This window comes from Martes martes (assembly GCF_963455335.1).
Source record: "Martes martes genome assembly, chromosome: 9".
Classification (NCBI taxonomy): domain Eukaryota; kingdom Metazoa; phylum Chordata; class Mammalia; order Carnivora; family Mustelidae; genus Martes; species Martes martes.
In genome coordinates, this window is record NC_137896.1 from 13,370,343 (window position 1) to 13,391,400 (window position 21,058).

Here is a 21,058-nt window from a genome sequence, read left to right on the forward strand (position 1 = left end):
GTAGATAAGAGTACTTAGAGTTGAGTGAAATCATGTTATTTTCATAGTATTTTTATGATTTCTTATTTCTGTAATTGATACTCATTTTCTATAGTCACCAACCTCACCAACACTAGGTATTTTATAGCATTAAGTCAGATCTTGTCAATCCACTGTTCAAAATCCTCCAGTGGCCTCCCAGTCTATTTAGAAAAACTGGGGGGACACCTGGCTGGCTCAGTCGGCAGAGTGTGTGACTCTTGATCTTGGGGTTGTGAGTTTGAGCCCCACATTAGGTGGAGAGTTCACTTAAAATCAGAAAGAAAGGAAGGAAGGGAGGAGGGGAGGGAGGAAGGAAATGGGGTCTGAAATGCTTTCTATGGTCAGGAAGGTCTTCAGGATACAACCCTTGATGACCTCTTCCTCCTCACTCTACCCTTCAGTCACTCCTAGAGGTCCCTCCAATATGAGAAGCTCAGTCTTACCCCAGGGCCTTTGCACATGTGGGGCCATCTGCCTGGGATGCTCGTCCCCCAAATCTCTTTCTTTTCTTTTCTTTCTTCCTTTCTTTCTTTCTTTCTTTCTTTCTTTCTTTCTTTCTTTCTTTCTTCTTATTTATTTATTTATTTTAGCAAGAGATCATGACCTAAGCCAAAACCAAGAGTCAGTTGCTTAACTGATTGAGCCATCCATCCCCCCACCCAAAAATAATTTAATAAAATTTCCTCTTAAAATACATTTAAGTTGAAAAGCAAATCACTTTCTTGGGGGGTAAGATTTTATTTATTTATTTGTTAGAGAGAGAGAGCACACAAGCAGGGGAAATAGCAAGCAGAGAGAGAAGCAGGGTCCCCACTGGGCAAGGGACCCAACAGGGGACTCGATCCCAAGATGCTGGGATCATGACCTGAGCCAAAGGCAGATGCTTAACTGATTGTACCACCCAGGTATCCTGAAAAGCAAGTCACTTTAAAGAAAATTATTCAGTAAGGAGTCTGTGTAGTGCCATTTGGCAAACAGCAGGAGGGTACTCTGATGGGCAAGCATGCGAAAAGGCTGCACATAATACTGAGGTTTTGGAAACGCTTTCCTGAAGTGATTCTGAGATTATCTGGGAGAAAGAGAACTTCCCATCACCCGCCCTGGAGATCATGGAACAGACCATGCGTCTTCCCTGGTTAGTGTTAAAGACTACTGGGCACCTAGTAGGTACCACACATTTTTAGGTTTCTTTGATGTCCCTCCCCCAATTATGTATGGCCACCTGGTTCCTGCCCTCTCCAGCCTCCTCCCCCGGGGCCAGACGCTCCCGGGGGGGCTGCTGGGACTGAACCATTTGTGGGCACCAATGGGCCCTGCTCGTAACTCGTGATTGATATATGTCATCTCTAAATAGTTAATAGCATCATCCCTGATACACAGATGAGCCATTACCCAAGTCCCACACCTAACTGTGCCAGTTCTCTATGTTTGAGATATGAACCCTTTCTTCCCTCCATGATGCCGTCCTCCATGTTCAAGAACAGCCCCTCCCACTTATTCAATTCACGCAGCTGGGCTACTCAATATGCTTGGCATTGATTTCCAAAGCCATGACTCTTTACAGAGATTAAGCTGGGGGCTCCAGGAATGCAGAGGAGAGGAATGCCTCAGACGGGAAGTTATCAAGAGCTGAGGCACAAACGGAAGGCCATGCATGGTTCGGCCACAGGCGTGTTCTGTTGAGCTTAAAAGCTACTTTTCACTTAAGAATCAGCTGCCGTAAAAAAAAAAAAAAAAAAAAAAAAAAAAAAAAGAATCAGCTGCCGTTATGAATAAATCAGGAAATTTTGCACCAAGGTCTGAATTTCCAGATTTTCTTGGAAATACAGATGGTCAGGCCATGATGGGCACGGCAGGCGCCAGCTGGAATGGGTCGGCTCTCCCTTTTACAGAGGGCCTGTGTTTGCCCGTTTCCACAGACCTCACTCCTCCCTGCTGTCTTACCACGGGGCTCTAATCGTTTACATTCCGGGTCTGACCACTGAGTGTATAACCCTGACCACTCTAAGATTAGTCTAAGCATTCTCTAGGCTCACAGGAAAGGGGAACTGAGAGAGGCTGGTGGGGGGGTCTTTGTAGAGACATTTGGATCTCAAGGCCCCATGAGGTCAGACAAAAGTAGTGGCGTGCTGGTAAGTGTGTGTATAGATTTTACCTGTTTATTACACAAAATTTACCGATTTGCAAATAATAACACTGTCATAAATACTCTTTATACATTCTATACAGCCAATTCGTTCTCGCAGATTTATTTATTTATTTATTTATTCATTGCCAAATTCTTGTCTCCAAAACCAACTATCACTGCAATTTTGCCATCACTTGACAAAAACAGACCAGGAATAAATGCGGGACCGCAACCCGACTCAGCAAAGCGGAGTCTCTGCAGAGCGGGCGTAGTTTCGACACGAAGGCGTCTGTTGACTTTAATGAGTCAGACGAAAGTAAAACAAGGAAGATGTGGGTCCGAACACCTTCATCGGTGATGTGAGCCACCTGTATGTTGCTTTGGGTAATAGCATTCGAAAGTGAAACACTATTCCCTCAATTTTTAGGGCCACTCGCCACGTCTCAGCTACAGACTTGACCGACACATGCGCAAGGTTAATTTACATTATTAACATTTTATCCATCATGTGCTTAAGGCTAGGGCATCAAGGAAACAATAAGTCAAGCCCCGCCTTGTAGGGGTCCCCCATCCCTGTGGTGCCACGTCGCCCTCGTGGGCATGACGCCTTGTACCCAGAATTGGGAGACGCGGAGGATCTCCCCTGTGTCTCTCCTAAGAGAGCCTGCATGCACGTCGCCTCAAGAGCCCAGGTGACAGTAAAATGTAGCAAAATAAGGAAGTGATGAGGTTTTAGTATTTATTACTTTGGCTTTTAATATAATTTACTTAAGTATTCCATCATTTAATTTAAAGTTATCTTTAAATGTCTGTTTAACAACCAGCTGGCCAAAGTCCCGAAAATGTAAGAAGGGGCTCTCACCAGGTAATGGGAGGGGCCTCCTGCACATCACTGGGTGCGAGGGAAGCATCTAGAACCAGAGGAGAGAAGTCGAGAGTCCTGTGGGTATGGAGCAGGCATGGACGACGAAGCGTCATCCCACACCGGCTCCCCAGTCTGCTTTAGCTCTTCATTTTCCTCAGTATCTGGCACCTTACTCCTGCCAGGCTCTTCCTCTCATGACTTCCAGCCTGAGCTTTTTGCTCAGTCTCCATCTGACTCACCTGTCAGGGGCTGACCCTGAACAATGTCCCACAGGTGGGGACCTGAGTAACATGGTGAGCAGAAACCTCGCCCCCCACCCCCGCTCCCCTGCCAGGCCCTGACTAGCTGAATAGGACCAGCTGCAGACCCTCCTGCAGGAAGACAGGGGTTAAGTACACCCCCAGGGGCCTAATCATCCCCATTCTGCAGATGCAGAACCGAGGCTAGTGAGAACTGTTAGCAAGCCAAGGTCAACAGGGGCCAGGAGACAGGCAATGTCAACAGTCGGGCTTGTTGGCCTCCAAACCCACCTCCATTCTGCAAAGCTTTCCTCACATCCTGGAAACAGCTCCTGGAGCTGGCTTCATGCACCGTGAAAGTTCTTGGGTTTTAGTGCCCACAATTCTGGAATTCTATTTACGGCTGGCTCCCCTAATTAAAACTGACTTCGCTAAAGAGATGGCCCGCCACTTAGGAGGAGGGGCCATGCTGAATATGCGCTATCTTAGCAGCACTTAGAATTCCAGCTCATTGGCAGAGGAAGCGATCTTAAGAACTCCTTGGTCCAGGTCGCCCATTGTACATATGGGGAAAACTGAGGCCTATGGTCATACAGCCATGACACCAGAGAAGCAAGGTTAGAACTCACGCATCTTCTCCCTCCACCAGTCTGAGTTGCTGGTGAATGACAAAAGCAGGCTTCCCCTCACCAGAAAGTCCCAGCCAGATGGGAAAACAGAGCAGAGAATATAGTCTCCTCATCTGGATTTGGGGGTGAGGCCAGAGGAGACTTCCTTCCAGGGCTGGGATCCTAGAGTTTCTTTGAGAAAGCAACAGACTCCATGAGATGTTGTCATTATAAGTACTGCAGGGATGTGCAGAGACACGGGGAAACTGAGGCAAGAAGGCAGATCCTCAGAACCCCTCAGAGCCCAAGAGTGAAAAGGAAGACTTTTGGGTTCTCAAACTTTCTCCTCTTTCACCTGGGCCCAAAGACCTCCTCTGGAGCAGGGATGACTTGCAGGACCTCTGAGAACTCGTGCTCCAGGGGCCAGGCAAGCAGGAAGCTGGAGACTATCCGCTCAAGCCATGGTTCCAGCATCTTCCAGGCAGATGGGCTCTTCAAGAGGCTGCAGAGACCTCAATGCGGGTGTACGGAATCCGGGCGGAACTCTGCCTGGGGCCAAAGCTCAGGGCAAACCTGTCAAGCAGAGAGTAAGCGGGGAATGTCTCTGTCTCTGTGGCCTCTGATCTCAGGCACTCATATCTGAACTATAGGGACTGAAGTGATGACTGCCAGACCCTGGCAAAGCCCCTTTAATTTTCTGTCTCCTCCTAAAGTCATGGCAGACTCAGCTTCCTTGCCCCAAAGGTTGGCCCAGGCTCTGCCATGCGACCCCGAGTCCCCAGGTCCAGCCTGACACTCCCCTCAATTACCTCCTGCCTTACCCCAAAGGTGGCTTCTACCTGCCTTTCTGCCTCCTTAGCGCCTCATCCCAGAGGAGGGGTTCTGGGATCGTCTCCCAAGAAAGCCAGGATGGCAGAGATTCCAGATGGCTCCTAGTATCTCTATCCCCCCTTAAGCCTAGTAACAGTACCCTTGAATTTCAGCGGAGCACAGGGCTCCCCAGATGAAAGCTCCTGTTTCCCAAGCCTCCCCCGCATGTAGGTATAGCCAGGTTCTGTCCAAAGGATGCGGGTGGAAATGACAGGTGCCTTTTCCAGGCTTTGTCTCCCCTCTCTCCCCTCCCTCTTGCAGGCCCGTGGTGGCTCTCGGTCATAGGCCATGTGGGAAATGTCATTATCAAAGAGATGGCAGAGCACCCAGAGAGAAGCCTGGCACCCTGGATGACCTCCCGAAGCACAGCTGCCACCCCAGCCCCGGACCCCCCACACTGAGACTCTCCCGAGCAACCAGATCTATTTCCTAACCAATAGGGTTGGGTCGCCAAGGGGCCTACGGAAGGGTCAGCCAACACACTGGGGTGTTCTGCTGGCAGAGATCCCTCTGGGGCGGAATGGAGCAGGTTAAAGGCTTTTCCACTGGACCAATTCTGCATCCCTTCAGGGGCTGGGCGGGGGTGGGACTTAGCAGGCAGTGCAGGAGGCAAGTTCTGACTCCCGCTTAGAATGATTTATTTTCTCAGTCATTTAGAGCCTCCTAGGAATAGAACGGGCAGTCAGCTACTGATGACTCCCTTTACTACAAGAAGGAACCAGGGGCATTTGCCAAGGATATGTAGGGTGGTAGTGTTTTTAGGTGCCTTCTGATGCTCCTATTCTTCTCTTATTTGAACAGCCCAAGGCCCCATGATGCTAAGATTCTCAACTCCTCTCTATGATCTAAAGACCTTACATGACTGAGCTCCTACCAACTTGGCTGATCTGATCTTTTACCCCTCCTGGCCACCCTCTCTCCCTCTGTTCCAGCCACACTGGCTTCCTTGGGGTTCTTTGCATATGTGGGATACACTCCCAACCTCAGGGCCTTTGCACCTGCTGTTCCCTCTACCTGGAATTCTCCTCCTCCTCATCTTTCCATGGCTGTCTCCTTCTCATGAACTGAAATTGCACCTTCTCAGTGAGGCCTCTCCTCTCTGGCCTCCCACTCTAATTTAGCCACAACCCCCACTGTTCCCCACTCTTACAGTCAGGCCTTCTCAACATATTTCCCTGTTTCATTTTCTTCAGATACAGATCACTAGCCAAATGCTCTTGTTGCTGCATTTGTTGGCTTCTTTTCTGTCCCCCTTCTCCACCAGAATGGAAGCTCCATGAGGACAAGGACCTTGCCCATCTTACCTGGCCACATTTCCCAAGATCCACACATGGCCTGGCATGTAGTAAGGACTTAATAAACACCAGCTGAATGAGTAGATTAAGCCCGCAGTTCTGTATGTGTGACTTTAAAAGGCCATGGTTATTCTATTTTCTCTAAGCTTCCAAGACTCTAAGCTCCTGCTACTCTGACCTCATGTGATTCCGTCCATAACTGCATGGTTTTAAAATTCCCATGAGCTGGGACTTGAAGTCCAATGAAACTCTGCTTTAGGAAGACAGAACTCCAGGAAAACAGCGCCCGTATGAAGACAAGACAAAACGGACAGTGTCCAGGCATTAACATGGTCAGGAGGAGGAGAAAAACACTCTTCTTGGAAAGGGAAAGTATGTGGAATAAACCCTGAACGGATTTGCTCAGGATATGCTGTGAGTCCTTCCCGAGGCCCAGCCCTGTGTCCTCTTACCTTCTCTTCTGGAACTGCTGGTCTATCTCTGCCAAGGACTGGCCTTTTGTTTCAGGGACAAATGCATAGATGAAGCCCAGGCCGAGGACAGCGGTCAGCCCGTAGAGCAGGAAGGTCCAGGACAAGCCGATGGCGCCTGGGGACAGGAGGGAGGAAGCGTGGGCAGGGGCGCAGCTTAATCCAAATGGCTGGTTCCAGGGTGAGCAACGCCAATCAGTTCACCCAAAGCACATTCTCCAGATGTTCGATGTGCAGAATTATGACAACAAGCTGTCAGATAAGCGCCTTAAAGCAGGAGCCAGACTGGCTATCCCAGAGGCAGGCAAAGGGCCAGGGCCCAGACCCGCAAACACAGGCGTGGGCATCAGGACGGTATGGGAAAGCCCAGTCACCCACCTCTCAGACAGTCACCACCTCTCAGACACTCACCAGACTGAGGTCATAATCTGAAACCATGAACCATCATAATCTACCCATGAACGGGGCGGGGGGGGGTGCGTGGGTGGGACACAGCATTCACTTCAGCAGCAGCAGAGCTACAAGACCCAGCCTCGGCCAAGCCCAGCTCCGAAACTAAAAACATCCTCTGAAATTCTACAAACTGGTTATTGGGTGAATGAAGTGACCGTCCAGGGAATGGAGTTTCAGCCCATGTAGCCTGTGTCTGACTCCCAGCCGGCTCCCCAGCCCTTGCCTCTTCCTGGAGCCTCGCATAACGGCCCAGGACCACCCTGGCTCCGGCCCAGGACCACCCTGGCTCCGTCTGGCAGCCCAGGGCAGAGAAGGGCTTTGTTGAGGCAGAAGCACAGATAAGCTTTCAGAGTCATGGCCATTCTCACCTGTAGAGGTCATGACCTCTGAGCACCCTTCCCTGACCAGCCAGGTCTCCACTTAATCCTCATACCAGCAGGGAGAGAGCTGGACTGGGAGTGAGCGGGGCTCGGTTCTAGTGTCCTCACTGCCGGGCTGGGCTTGGGAAAGACGTATGGCCTCATGTGTGAGATGCGGATGGAAAGGGTATGATACAATTCTAGTAACCCTCTCCCTCCCTCCCTCCATCCCTCCCTCCCTCTCTCCATCCTTCCCTCCCCCCCCCCCTCCGTCCCTCCCTTCCTTCCCTCCTTCCCCCTCCCCCTCTCCCTCTCCACTTAAGACTGAGACTATGGAAGAAGCTTGGCTTCCCTAAGACGGGGTGGGGGGGGGGCTGGGAGACAAGCACAGTGGACATGGTCTTGTACCAGGCTTTCCCACAGCCCACAGCGGGGCGGGCGCTGGGGGGCGGTGCTGTGCCTTTGAGGAGGAAATGCTTGGCTGCAGAAAATGGGAGCGTAACTGAGCCCTAAGAAGTGTGCCTTGGGGCTCACAGGGAGGGAGCCTCTCCCACGTTGGCTTCTTGGGCCAGGAGCGACTTAGCGACTCAGAGACCCTTTCCGGTGTTCTGGGCCCAGATAATTCCCACCGCACCCCACTGTGGCTCAGATGGGGTTCGAATGCGAGGTAGGAAGAGAGTGTCACCCAAACTAGATATGAGATAAGAGTGTCACCCAAACTAGAAGTGTCCTGCCAGCAAGTGGGCACAGAGCCTGTTTCAGCCGGTTTAGAATTAAAAAGGTGGCGAAAGGTGGCGACCCAGTACCTGCTGGTCTCAGCCACATTCTCACCAGTGTGGGTAGGGACTATGGCCCACTGCCCACTGCCGGGCCTGGAGAATTTTACATTCCGCACAGTTTTATTTACAGAATCGTTCTGCGGCTACAAGAAGGAAATTTTCAAAAACTCCCCTGCTTTAATGTGAGGGCTTTCGGGCTACAATAAAAACAATGGACGTCTGTGTGCGTGCGTGCGCGTCTGTGCAAACGCGTGTGTTGTGGGGGAGGGACCAGAGGCCCACACTCGGGCCTCCAGACTCCCCCATCCCCCCACCGGGACTTTGTCCCCTCCCCTACCACACCAATCAGAGCCGGCTTCCAGATGGAGGCTCCTCCCCTCCTTCAACTTACACTCCCAGGCTGTCAATCAAGTAGGCCCCCTCATTGATGGGGCCTGGAATTATCAGGGGTAGCAGCCTCGAGGGTCATGTCTTCTCTTGTCTTTGCCAGCCTGTCCTCTGCACTTTGCTGATACTAGCACCCCACTTTTCCTTCAAGGAACCATCTCCCCCACATCTGTCCACATGGTTGGGTGAAGCTGACCCCCACCCACCCTGACTCCAGGGGCTGGTATATGCCCCAGGCCTGCGCGTCAGAATCTTGCAGCCTTCCGGCTAGGGATGGCCATGCAATCTTGCTGAGCCAACAAGAGCCTACCCAGGCCACTGTTCCTGGAATAGAAGGACCGGGACCATGAACTTAGGTCAGAGGACTCACCGATGAGGTCGAGGAAGGAGAGGCTGACAAGGAGGTTGGTCGCCCAGTTGAAGCTGTTGCAGAAGGCAAAGGCTCTGCCTCGGATCTCCACGGGATAGATCTCGCTGAGGACAAGCCAGGTCACTAAGACAGGAAAGCAGGGAGGACTCATGGACTGGGCCAGGAACCGGGGCCTGGCACCCATGGTCCAGCGGGCAGCCCCCCAGCAATGTGACTCATCAGAATCTCAGGCCCCGGGACACCCAGTCCTCCCCCTGCCTCCCCTACACCGCTGCAAGAAACCTCTCCTCCTTCCCTCCCTCCTTTCTTTCCTTTCTTTTTTAAGATTTTATTAATTTGACAGAGAGCGAGAGCACAAGCAGGAGGAGCCGCAGGCAGAAGGAGAGGGAGAAGCAGGCTCCCTGCTGAGCAGAGAGCACAATGTGGGGCTCCATGCCAGGACCCTCGGATCGTGACCTGAGTAGAAGGCAGATGCCTAACCGACTGAGCCACCCAGATGCCCCCAGAACCCCTTCTGAGTAAACCCTTTGAGTGTTCTACCCAGGGGCAAACTGAAGTTTCATGAGGCCTGAAGCTTAAATAATTAGGGGCCCTTTATAAAACCAACCAACCAACCAACCTACAAACAGAAAATTAGGCCCGTGGAAGGAGTGCCCGCATCGGCAAGGAGCCCTACAGCGTAATCTTCACTGGCATTTGGGTCAAGCCATCTCCAGTGTCCCTCTGAGACCCTGACCAACAAGGTCCCCGACCTTCCCGCTGGGTGGGGTGGGGGGCTGCAGGGTCACCTGCCAGAGAACACCCACCTACCTGGTCCAAACCCAAAGGAGAAGGCGCTCACGAAGACCATCATGCAGACCAGCGCGGCCCAGTGCAGCGCGGCGCGCTCCGGAGCGGAGGGGGGCACGGGGGAGGCGGAGCCTGAGGCCAGCCGCGGAGGGGCTGTGGGGGTCCCCGCTTTGGGATGGGGCTTGATTTTCTTAGAAGCTGGCAAGCCTGGCTCCCCTGGGTTCTGGCGAGTCGTTGGCGGAGGGTGTGGAGAGACAGGCCTCCGCGGCAGGCTCGAGTCTCCAGGGAGGCGGGATGGCCCCGTGGCATTGGGAGGGGCCAGGCAGCCTGGGCCGGAGTCCATGGGCACCGCCAAGCTCACGAGGCCGATGCCACTGACCGACAGGGCCATGAGGGCACAGCCGGCCAGTAACAGCACCCTGCGGCCCGCTCGGTCCACCAGCCCCAGTGCAGTCAGGGTAGCCACCACCTTCACAGCGCCGAGCCCCACAGAAGCCAGCACGGCGGAGGAGGCCCCGTGGAAGCCCACCGAGTGGAAGACGGTGGAGGCGTAGCATAGCACGTTGGGCTGCCCGGTTAGCTGCTGGAAGATCACCAGTCCCAGGCCCACCACGGTCCGGCCTCGCATGTTATCCCGGGCCCTGAAGAGGTCCAGAAGGGAGTAGTTCGGCCTCGCCAGCTTGGGGGCCTCACCTCCCTGGAGAGGAATGAGGTCCCTGCAGGGTGCAGCCCCAGTGGTACTAGCGGGGAGACAGGAGAGGCTGAGGGACTGCAGCAGAGCAGGAGCCACGCCCCAGCCGAACATATGCCTCCACCCCCCGGGGACACCAGCCAGGGCATAGTTGAGTGCATAGGACAGCAGGATCCCCAGGGTGATGCCAGCCTCGTAGAGGGACACCAGCACTCCCCGCTGCCGTGGCCCCACCAGCTCCGCCACATAAATACAGCAGGCCATGGAGGAGAGGGAGATGGCAAAGCCAGCCACCAGGCGGCCCAGGACCAGCCAGGCCAGGGACCCAGCCAGGCCCAGGCTCAGGCTGCCTGCCAGGAGCACCGCGTTGCTGCCGAGGATGGCTTGTTTCCTGCCATAGTGGTCGATGAGGACGCCCCCGACCAGGGAGGCCAGGAGAGCCCCCAGGAGCAGGCTGCCCACCAGGAGCTCCTGCTCCAAGCAGGATAGCCCGAAGTCAAGCTGCAGGGGCAGCAGGGCGCCTGATATGACCGCCAGTTCATAACCAAAGGTCAGGCCACCCAGCAGAGACACAGAGGCACAGAGGGGCAGGAGCAGTTGGGGACGGCCTGGAAAACAAGTGACAGGAGCAGAGTTCAGGATGGTTCCTTGCCAGAGCATCCATCCCCGAACTTCCCCCGCATCTGTCAAACCCTCCTGTGTCCACCCAGCAACCCCCTCTGTTCCCCCTGTCCATTCATTTATTGATCTATCCCTCTCTCATCCATCCATCCACTCCTTCCTTCATCCACCCACCCCTCCACCCATCTACTGTCATTCACCTCTCTACCCACTGATCCATCCATCCATCCATCCGCTCCTTCCTTCATCCCTCCATCCGTCCATCACTTCATCAGTCCATCCACTCATTCACTCTTCCATCTACTCCGGCATGCGTTCATGCATCCATCCATCCCCCCGTTGTCTGGCCATCCACTTCATTCTTCATCCCTCCCTCCATCCCTCCCTCCATCCCTCCATCCCTCCACCCATCCCTCCATCCCTCTCTCCATCTCCTCATCCCTTCATCCATCCCTCCCTCCCTCCCTCCCTTCATCCATCCCTCCATCTCTCCCTCCATCCCTCCATCCCTCTCTCCATCTCCTCCATCCCTCCCTCCATCTCCTCCATCCCTCTATCCATCTCCTTCTTCCCTCCATCCATCCCTCCATCCCTCTCTCCATCTCCTCCATCCCTCCATCCATCCCTCCCTCCCTCCATCCATCCCTCATCCCTCCCTCCATCTCCTTCATCCCTCCATCCCTCCAACCATCTCCTCCATCCCTCCCTCCATCCCTCCATCCCTCCCTCCATCCCTCCCTCATCTCCTCCATCCCTCCCTCCCTCCCTCCATCTCCTTCATCCCTCCATCCATCCCTCCATCCATCCCTCCATCCCTCCCTCATCTCCTCCATCCCTCCCTCCCTCCTCCATCCCTCCATCCATCTCCTTCGTCCCTCCATCCCTCCCTCCCTCCATCCCTCCATCCATCTCCTTCATCCCTCCATCCCTCCATCCATCCCTCCATCCCTCCATCCATCCCTCCCTCCATCTCTTCCATCCCTCCCTCCCTCCCTCCATCCCTCCCTCCATCTCCTTCATCCCTCCCTCCATCCCTCCATCACTCCCTCCCTCCCTCCCTCCCTCCATTTACCCAGCCATCCGCGGGCCCATGCACACATTCATGCATCCGTCACTTGTCATCCATCTACCCCTCCATCCAGTCCATCTCTTCACCCACCCATCCCTGCATCATCCCTCCACTGGCTCTAGCTAGCACATATGCATCCATCCATTTGTCCACTCAAATACTCTTTAACTCACCATCCATCTGTTTACTGATGCATCTACCCAAAATACAGCCATTCAGCCACCAGTCTTTGTATTCCATCTCTCATGTACCCATCCACACGCTTACCCATCCATCCATGCATCTGCCCACCCAGTCATTCAAAAGCCTTACCTATCTGGCATCTACAACATGCCAGACAGTGTTCTTGGGGCTGGCAATACGGTGGTGTTGCCAAGCACCTGATATTCTAATAGGAAAAGGCAGACAATAAATAAATCTATATATAACTTCAGGTGGTAATAGATGTCATTTTATTTTTTTTTTTTTTATTTTTTTTTTTTTAAAGGATTTTATTTATTTGATAGAGAGATCACAAATAGGCAGAGCGGCAGGCAGAGAGAGAGGAGGAAGCAGGCTCCCTACTGAGCAGAGAGCCCGATGTGGGGCTCGATCCCAGGACCCTGGGATCATGAACTGAGCCGAAGGCAGAGGCTTAACCCACTGAGCCACCCAGGCGCCCCAATAGATGTCGTTTTAAAAAGCAGGGAAAGTGGACTGAAAAGGATGGAGAAGTTCTGTGTTAAATAGGGTAGTCAGTTAAGGCCTCTCAAAGAGAGATTTGAGCAGAGATCTGAATTGAGTGAGGGTGAAAGCCATGTAAAATCTGGGAGAAGAACACTCTAGACAGAAGGAACAGCAAAAACAAAGGCCCTGAGGCAAGACAGTTTTAGGTATGTTTGAACAATAAGCACTAATATTAATAGCCAGTGCATACATGACACTTACTAAGTGCCAGGCCCTGTTTTAAGAACTTTACACACATTTACTCATTTAATTCTTTTTTTTTTTTTTAAAGATTTTATTTACTTGTCCGAAAGAGACAGGAAGCAAGCGCACAAGTAGAGGGAGCCGCAGGCAGAGGAAGAGGCAGGCTCCCTGCTGAGCAAGCAGTCCGATGCAGGATTCGATCCTGGGGGACCCTGGGATCATGACCTGAGCCAAAGGCAGATATTCAACTGACTAAGCCACCCAGGTGTTCCTACCAATTTCCTTTTTATAACAACCCTAAAACACATTATTAGGATCATCCTCCAAAGCTCAGAGAAGTTAGGAAACTTTCTTATGGTCACACAGCAAGTGCTTGACTGATGGAGCTAGAGAGTGCCGGCTTTTGATCACTGTGTTTTCAGTGAGGAGGTCAGGGTGGCCAGAACCATAGGAGATAATGAGGCAGAAGTAGGAAGGGGCCAGGTCACATGGAACTTTTTAGGTCATGAAGAAAATAATGGATTTCATTCTCAGTGGATGGAGGCAAGTTGTTGGAAGGCTTGAACTAGGCAGAGGGCGTAGTCACCAGCACATATGGCTCCTGCACACTTAACATGGGCTCATGTGATGAAGGAACTGAATTTTAAAATTGTATTTGATTTTCATTAATTGAAATGTAAAAACAGCCACATGTGGCTCGCAGCCCCCACTGGCAATGCAGGTACAGGTTACTCTTAATGCTTAATTCACATACTTGCACTTACATACTTCTAGAAGCATCTAGATTAATCCAGCACTATCTATCTCACTCATGCCCATTCTGGGCCTGACAAGAACATTCATAATACTGCAGTCAGAGTCACTGAGTGTTTTCTCTGGACCAGGCACTGCTTTGAGCACTTTAAGTGCAATAATACATTTAATTTAATATAACTTCATGGGGTGGGCTTTTGAATTATTTATGAATGAACAAACGGACCATCAGAGGTGAAGTGGCTTGTCTAAGGTCAGAAGTAGCAAGGAGCTGAACCTAGATTCAAAGCCGGGAGGTCTGGCGCCACAATCCGCCCCCTTAACCACCCCATTTCCAAACCTTGGCATAGTATGACTTCGTGCCGTTCTCTCCTACCTCTACCTCTCCCCGTGTCTGTGAGGCAATTTTTGTGTAGGGGGAGGAGTTTCATGGGTGCAAGGCTCAGTGCCCATTTCTGCTCACCCTTCTCCCTCCCACCCCGCCCTCCTGGGAACTCACCCCCTCCTTTCCCTGGCTGGCCATGTGTTTCCTGTTCATGACCGTCAACGAGCACCCTAGGAAGATGATGGGGGGTCCTGCCCTGTCTTCACCTCCCTTTGCCCCATCTCCCTCGGTTCCTGGAGCTTGCTGCCAGAAGGGAAGGTTCCTCTAGGCCATGTGAGGCAATTAAGTGACAACAGAATTTGTTTGCCGTTTCCTCAGTTCCTCTGGAGCTGAAAGGAAACCCAGCCAAGAGGCTCAGAGGCCAAGTTGACTGTCCACAGGTCTTGCTGGAAAATGCACGAGGGCAGATTCAGGTCACAGTGGTTAAGAGCAGAGGAGCAAAAAGAATAGTGAAATAAAATAGTAATAATGACAGGCATCATTTATGGCGCAGCTCCCCTACGTAAAGACTTTAGTCTTTCAACTCATCTTCGTAAGAATCCCAACAGTGAACCAACAGTGCCCCACGCAACGATGAAGGACGGGCCCCAAGGAGTCAGGGTCATTAGAAAGACTAGGGAAGCACATTCCCTTCCTTAGGCTTTCCTGGCTCCCACGGCCTCTGTTAAGTCCTAACTCCTTCGCGTGTCCTCCCAGGCCCTATCTGAATCGGGGGACCCCAGCCCAGCTCCTCAGTCACTTCCCCTCCCCCAACTCTGTCCCCACTTGCCCTCGCCCCTCCCCCCAAACACCCCCTTTGTTCCCAGCACACACCATCCATTTTCATGTCCCTCTGCCCTCCCCTGCACCGCCTGTGTCCCCCCAGGCCCACTCATCCTCCCCAGTCCCAGCTCCCAGTCACCTCCCCGAAGGGCCTGGAGTTGAACATCTCTGTTCTTTGGCATTCCCCCGCCCTCTGTTGGGGCACTGCCTTTCCCTGTGCTTTGTCTCTCCGGCTAGTCTCCTGGTTTGGGTACAAATGACCGCCCCCACCTCCACCCCCACTGCCTAGCTCCAGGGCCGTGTCCCTGACCCAGATCTGGCCAACCAGCAGGTTCCCAGGCCCTGGGAAGTGATGAAATCCACGTGGCTGACTCTGGGTCAGTGTGTTTGCTCACCAAAGGCACTAAGCTCGTAGTTTACCTGTCTGGAGCCGCTTGGGGCCCTCTTCTCCCTTGGGGGGGTCCCTGACAACACTGCCCGAGCCCCAGCTCCTGAATCCACGGACTTCTCAGTGACTAAGAAATATCCCTTTTTCTTTTCGTCCTAGTTTTTTCTTTTCTTTTCTTTCCTCTCCTCTCCCCTCCCCTTCCTTCCTCTCCCCTCCTCTTCTCTTTTTTTGCTTAAGGTAAACCAAGGGTGGCCCTGGCTAATTCCTCCAAGCCACACTTTTTTCTTCTCACCCACTCTGCCTCCCCACTTCACCGGCTGACACCATCTCGAGTTTGTAGCCATGTCTTCCTCATTAAACTGGGCAGGACAGCGATGGAGACTTCCTGTCTGTGCCTCCTGAGCCCCAGCCCTGTCCTGATGCCCCAGAGGGGCTCCGTACGGTTTCTGCCTCATGAACCGAGGACCGAGTTGGGGGACCAGGGAGGTGTCAGCACGTGGCCTCCCAGGGGCCATGTCAGATACACTTGAACCTAGCAGAATGCTGTGTGACAGCCCCAGGGGTCCTGTGAAAGCCTGAGTCATTCTGCTCAGAGCCCACCCTGGGTTCCCACTTCAGTTTGAAAAGACCCGAAGTCCTTATAGTGGCCTTCAAGGCTCTGCGGGACCTGCCTGCGTGTCACCCCCCTTCTGTCTCTCTCTCTCTGCCACCTTTCTTGCTGTTCCTCCTCATTCCTGTGTGACTCAACTCTAGGCCTTTTACCAGCTGTCACCTCCGCCAGGAGAACCTCCCCCTCCCCTCCTTCTCTCTTTCCCTCTGGTCTTGGCTCAAACATCACCTTCTAGTGAGGCCTTCTCTGGCCCTTCACTGAAAAGACCAACCTCCCCATCACACCCAGCACTTCTAATGCCCTTCCCCGCTGGGTTTCCTCCAAGGTACTTCTCTTCTCGTCTGAAAGAACTATCCGTTTCACATATTTATTGTTCTCTCCAACCAGAATGTTGACCCCAAAGGAACTGGGATTTTTTTGTCCTTAACTGTCTCCCCCATGCTGAGGACACTTCCTGGCGCTCAGTAAATACTTGTTGAATAAACAGAAGATTGAATGAAGGGGTTCTGGGGGCTTAAGGAAGCCAGAGAGGAAGGGTCCTGGCTCTTAAGAGAGAGGTCTCTTTGGAGAGGTCTAAGGCCTGGAAGGGGCCAAACTCCACAGGAAGTTGAGTGAATCCTGGCTCCCAAAATAGGGCCCAGCCTGGGTTTGGGAACTGCTCCCTCTTTCTATTAATTATCTGTCTAGGGCACCTGGGTGGCTCAGTCAGTTAGATGTCTGACTCTGGTTTCGGCTCAGGTCATGATCTCAGGGTTGTGAGATCCAACCCCACAACAGGCTCTGTGTTGAGCTCGGAGCCTGCTTAAGATTCCTCTCCCTCTCCCTCTGCCCCCCCCCACAGGGCGTGCACACACACACACACACACACTCTCTCTCTCTCTCTCTCTCCCCCTCTCTAAACAAACCAACAAAAGGTTGTATGTGAAGCTGTCTCACACTGGAGAAAATCCCTTAATCCTCTAAGCCCCTCACTGCGGAGGACAGAGCTTCCCAAGGAGAGAATCGGGGAGCAGGGGAGGGGGAAAGAAGTCAGGTTTTGGGCGGATGTATCACCAGCTGCAAGTCCCAGGGAGCCTCTCGTTGGCGACACCAGAACAGTCTCCCCACCAGAAGTCACAATGCATTGGGTCCCTTCCCTGCCAGAGAGCTGCCACGGCTCTCCCTCAGGTTCCAGGGAGAATCGAGAGTGACACTGAACTCTGCTACTATCCTCAGCCAGAGGGCTGAGGCTTCCAAATGTCCCAACACGGCTAATACTCCCAGAGCACTCACCACAGCCCACCCGCCTCTCCTGTGGGAAGCCGCATCTGCATCAGCTGACTTAATTCCTACAGCAAACCTAGGACCCAGGCATGGCTGTGATTCCCATTTTATGAATGAAGTAACTGAGGCACAGAGAGAAGACACTGCCCAAGGTGACAGTTTGTAAGTGACAGAGCAGAGACTGGACTGACTCCAGGGTCCCCACACGAGATGTGGTAAAAAAAAAAAAAGAAAAGAAAAAGAAAAAAAAAAAAGAAAGAAAGAAAAAAGAAAAGCTCACACGGGCAGACCATTTGCCACGCGTAGGTGGTGAGCCCAGCCCTTTTCGTTCATTTGCTCCCGTCATTCTCACCGCAGCCTTGTGACACCATCTTTTATGCAGGGTTGTTTCATAGATAAGGAAGCTGAGAGAGAAGTAGACTAGACGATGCACCGGGAAGTGGGAGGATGGGGGCTGGAATCCAGGTCTACACCCGGGGCCCAAGCCCAGAGAAAGGGAGCCTGGGAAAGCAGCTGGGATGATGGGAAGGACAGAACCTAGTACCAGTTAGTCTGTACCTCCCTCCCCTACTTCCACCCAGCCCCAGCTCTGTCTTCAGGAGATGCTCAGTCAACAGCCACTGAACTAACTTAGGAGGCAGCAAAGGGATTAGAGGGGCAGGTGCGAGGGTCCAAGGTCAAGAGAGTGGCCTTGGGAGGATCTCTCTGGGCCTGTGTTTCCCTCAGGCTCTGGGGCAGTGCACCTCGAGGGTTACGAGCATATACTTTGGAGTCCGAGCTGGAGTTGGCAACCAGTTGTACCATGACTCTGCATGAGAGGCTGGGTGGTACAGTGGTTGGGAATGCAGACGGGAGCCAGAGTGCTGGCCTTTATCCCAGCTTTTCTACTCCATAGCTGTGTGACCTTGGGCAGCTCATCCACCTCTCTGAGTGTCCCCATCTACAAATGTGGGTAATAGTAATATCTACCTTATATGCCTGCCTACCTTGTAGCCACTGTTAGCTATTAGGATTCTCCACAGAATAATCCAGAATGAATTTCTAAAACACAATTCAGGTCATGTCCCACTCCAGCTTAAACCTCTTCTCCAGCTTCCTATGTTATTTGGAATAAAACCCAAACTTCTCGCCAGAGTCTACAAAGTTCTACACAGTCTAGCCCTTGCCTAACTCTCTGACCTCCCTCCTGCCCTTGTCCCCTTGCCCACTGCGCTCCAGTCACACTGGCCAGACCACACCAGCCCACTGGTGCCTCAGGGCCTTTGCATGTGCTATCCCTGCCCCCTTGTTGCTCTTTCTCTAGACTGTAGCACACCTACTTCTGAGTGATGCCGCCACCCCAGTGCCTCCTACCCTGGGAGGCCTTCAGGACCCACCTAGCTAAAGAAGCTGCTTCCCTCAACATTTTCACACCACCTCGTTGTCTGTGTTCCACATCACCTTATCGCTCTTGGAGATTATTTCATTCATTTGCTCCATTCCAGCTTCTCAACTGGAATGTCAGCCCCACGGAAGAGAGGACTGTCATCGGCTTTGTTCACCACCGAGTCCCCAACCCCTGCCACACAGCAGAAGGATGAACGACTGATGACTGAATGAGGCTCGGGATTCAGAGAGAGAAATGGAAATCCCAGTTCCCTGTAGCCACAAAGCAATACCCTATTCTCCCCGCCGCCTCCCCTCCCAGTTCTGGATTCTAATCTCCAGTCTCCCCACATCCAATACGTCCAAAGCGGAGGTTTTGTCTGTGTTGTTCATGGCAGTCTCCCTCCCGAGGCCTGGCAACAGAAGTGTGCAGCAAACGGATTCATCAAGTTGCTCCTTTCGGAGCCTCTGTTCTTTATCTGCCCAACAGGAGCATTTTCCCCTGCAGCGGGGAGGCGGGGAGAGGCTGCACGACTTGAAGCGGTCAGGAGAGGGCCTGCCCGGAGTTCGCGCTCAGTGTCAAGTCCAGAGCACTCCCGGTTCACTTTTTTTCTGGGCAGAAAGGAGCAGGGAAGGAAGTGCGCTCGCGTCCCCTCCCAGCGCCCAGCCGGGGCCCGCTGACCCCACCCGACTGGGTCTGGCGGGGGCGGGGGGCGGCGCGCGGCTGGGGTCGCAGGGGCTCCCCCGCGGGCAGCCCCCGAGCTCCACTTACCCATGGCGAGCACGACTCCCGCGCGAGCTGGGGGCGCTGGGGCCGGCGCGCATCCCCCCGCCGGAGTCCCCGCCTCGGCCGCCAACAAACTTTCCGGCCCGCCTCCCGCCTCCGTCCCTCCTCCCAGCGCGCCCGCCCGTAGCGCCGCCGCCACGTAGGCCAGCCCGGGCCCCCTGTGCAGGGAGGCGGGACGAGGGGAGCAAGGGACCGCCCCGGGCCTGGCTGGGGGTCCCCACCCACTAACCTCCTCTTGGCCCCCGCCTACTGTCATCCCTGTTGTGGGGATCCCCACACGCTGCTCTCTGCTGTGCTCCCCAGCCTGTGTGTACACACACACACACACACACACACACACACACACACACACAATCACACGTTTGCTGACCAACCGGGACACTCATATACCTGCTTCAACCATCCGCACACGCTCCCCTGCACCACTGTGCATTCATCGGACAGTTGGGTTGGGACACCACCCGAGGACCCACCCGCGCTGTGCTAGGTGATGGGCTCCAAGGACAAGACAGATTCTTTGTTGTTCTTGTGGAGTTTGCCTTCTAGCCAGGGAAGCCCAGAAATATCTGAGTAGTGGTGAAGGTGAGGCAGAGAAGAAAACCAGGCCGCTGGGGTGTACAGGCACAGGTCGCTGCCCCAGCTGCCGGTCTGGAAAGGCTGCTCTCTGACCTGAGGTTGGGGGGGGTGGGTAGGGAAGCAGAGGTGGCGCCGGGCGGTAGTGGAAGGAGCTTGTGGAGTATATAAAGAAGAAGGGAAGTGAAGCCACGGTGTCTGGAGCACAAGGTTTGGTGGGAAGAGTGCAGGGAGGGGTTGGCAAGGGCCAGATCTTTTAAGACCTTGGGAAACCAAGGCAGGGAATGTGGATTTTATTCCCATGGACACAAGAAATAACTGGAGAGTTCTAGTAGGTTATAGAGAGCAAGAGCAGAACTAGGGGAACCCAAGGGGAAGAGGCTGTTGGGAGGTGAGAGAGAGGTTGATTTGGACAAAGGGAATAGCAGTGAGGGTGGAAGAAAGTAGATCCGATGGCAGACAGACTCAAGGACTTACCCCCTGGGAGAGGAGAGGCTTGGGGCAGAGTTCTGTTCTGGGTGTGTGACAGTTAAGTTCTCATTAGACATCCGTGTGAACATAGGCAAGCAATTCCATATTTGAGCTCTAGAAAGGAACCAGACTGGGGACACTCCACTAATTCTCCGCAGGCAAAAATGCACTGATAAGGCCTGCACTCACATGGCCACAGGCTTGTCCAGCTTCTCATGGCATGTTCACACAGACACACTGGTTCATGGACATCGTGAGTCATGCTCTCACCCAGCTGGGTTTGTGTGCCACAGACACACATAGCCCTCTTGGCAAAGAAGCACCACCAAGACCTTCTGAGCCAGGGGACCCTTGTACAGTTCTGAAAACAGCACACCCAGATCCTCAGTAAGGCAGTTTGAAAACAGGGCTCCAAAATTCTCTGTTCCCTCCCTTGAAATCCAAGTGGGCTTGCGACTGCTTCAACCAGTAGGTGGCACAGATTTGGCACTGCGTGACTGCGGAGGCTGGGGCACTGGGACACTAGGAACACTGAGCCTCTAAAAAGTCCAACTACCTAGATGCTGCCATGCTGTGAAGAAGCCCAAGGCACAGAGGGGCCACAGGTGAACATGCCAATGGGTGGTCCTCGTATTGAAGTCATCCAGCCCTGCTTCCAGAACACACCTTCAGAAGATTCCAGCTCCTAGCCGTCAAATCTTTCCAGCTGAGGCTCCGGACATTGTGGTGCAGAGACAAGCCTTCCCTTCTGTTTCCAGTCTGGATTCCTGACCCACAA

General features: G+C 53.4%; 1 protein-coding gene across 1 annotated transcript; it reads right to left on the reverse strand.

Moving 5' to 3' along the window:
• Positions 1-2,165: 2,165 nt before the first annotated feature.
• Positions 2,166-19,274, reverse strand: SLC2A10 (solute carrier family 2 member 10; the record flags this gene model as incomplete). The annotated part of the gene is given in 6 exon segments (XM_080813452.1): positions 2,166-4,434; positions 6,479-6,614; positions 8,845-8,967; positions 9,655-10,932; positions 19,222-19,259; positions 19,261-19,274. Coding segments are annotated over 6 exon segments (1,668 nt in total). The 3' UTR covers positions 2,166-4,355.
• Positions 19,275-21,058: the final 1,784 nt, after the last annotated feature.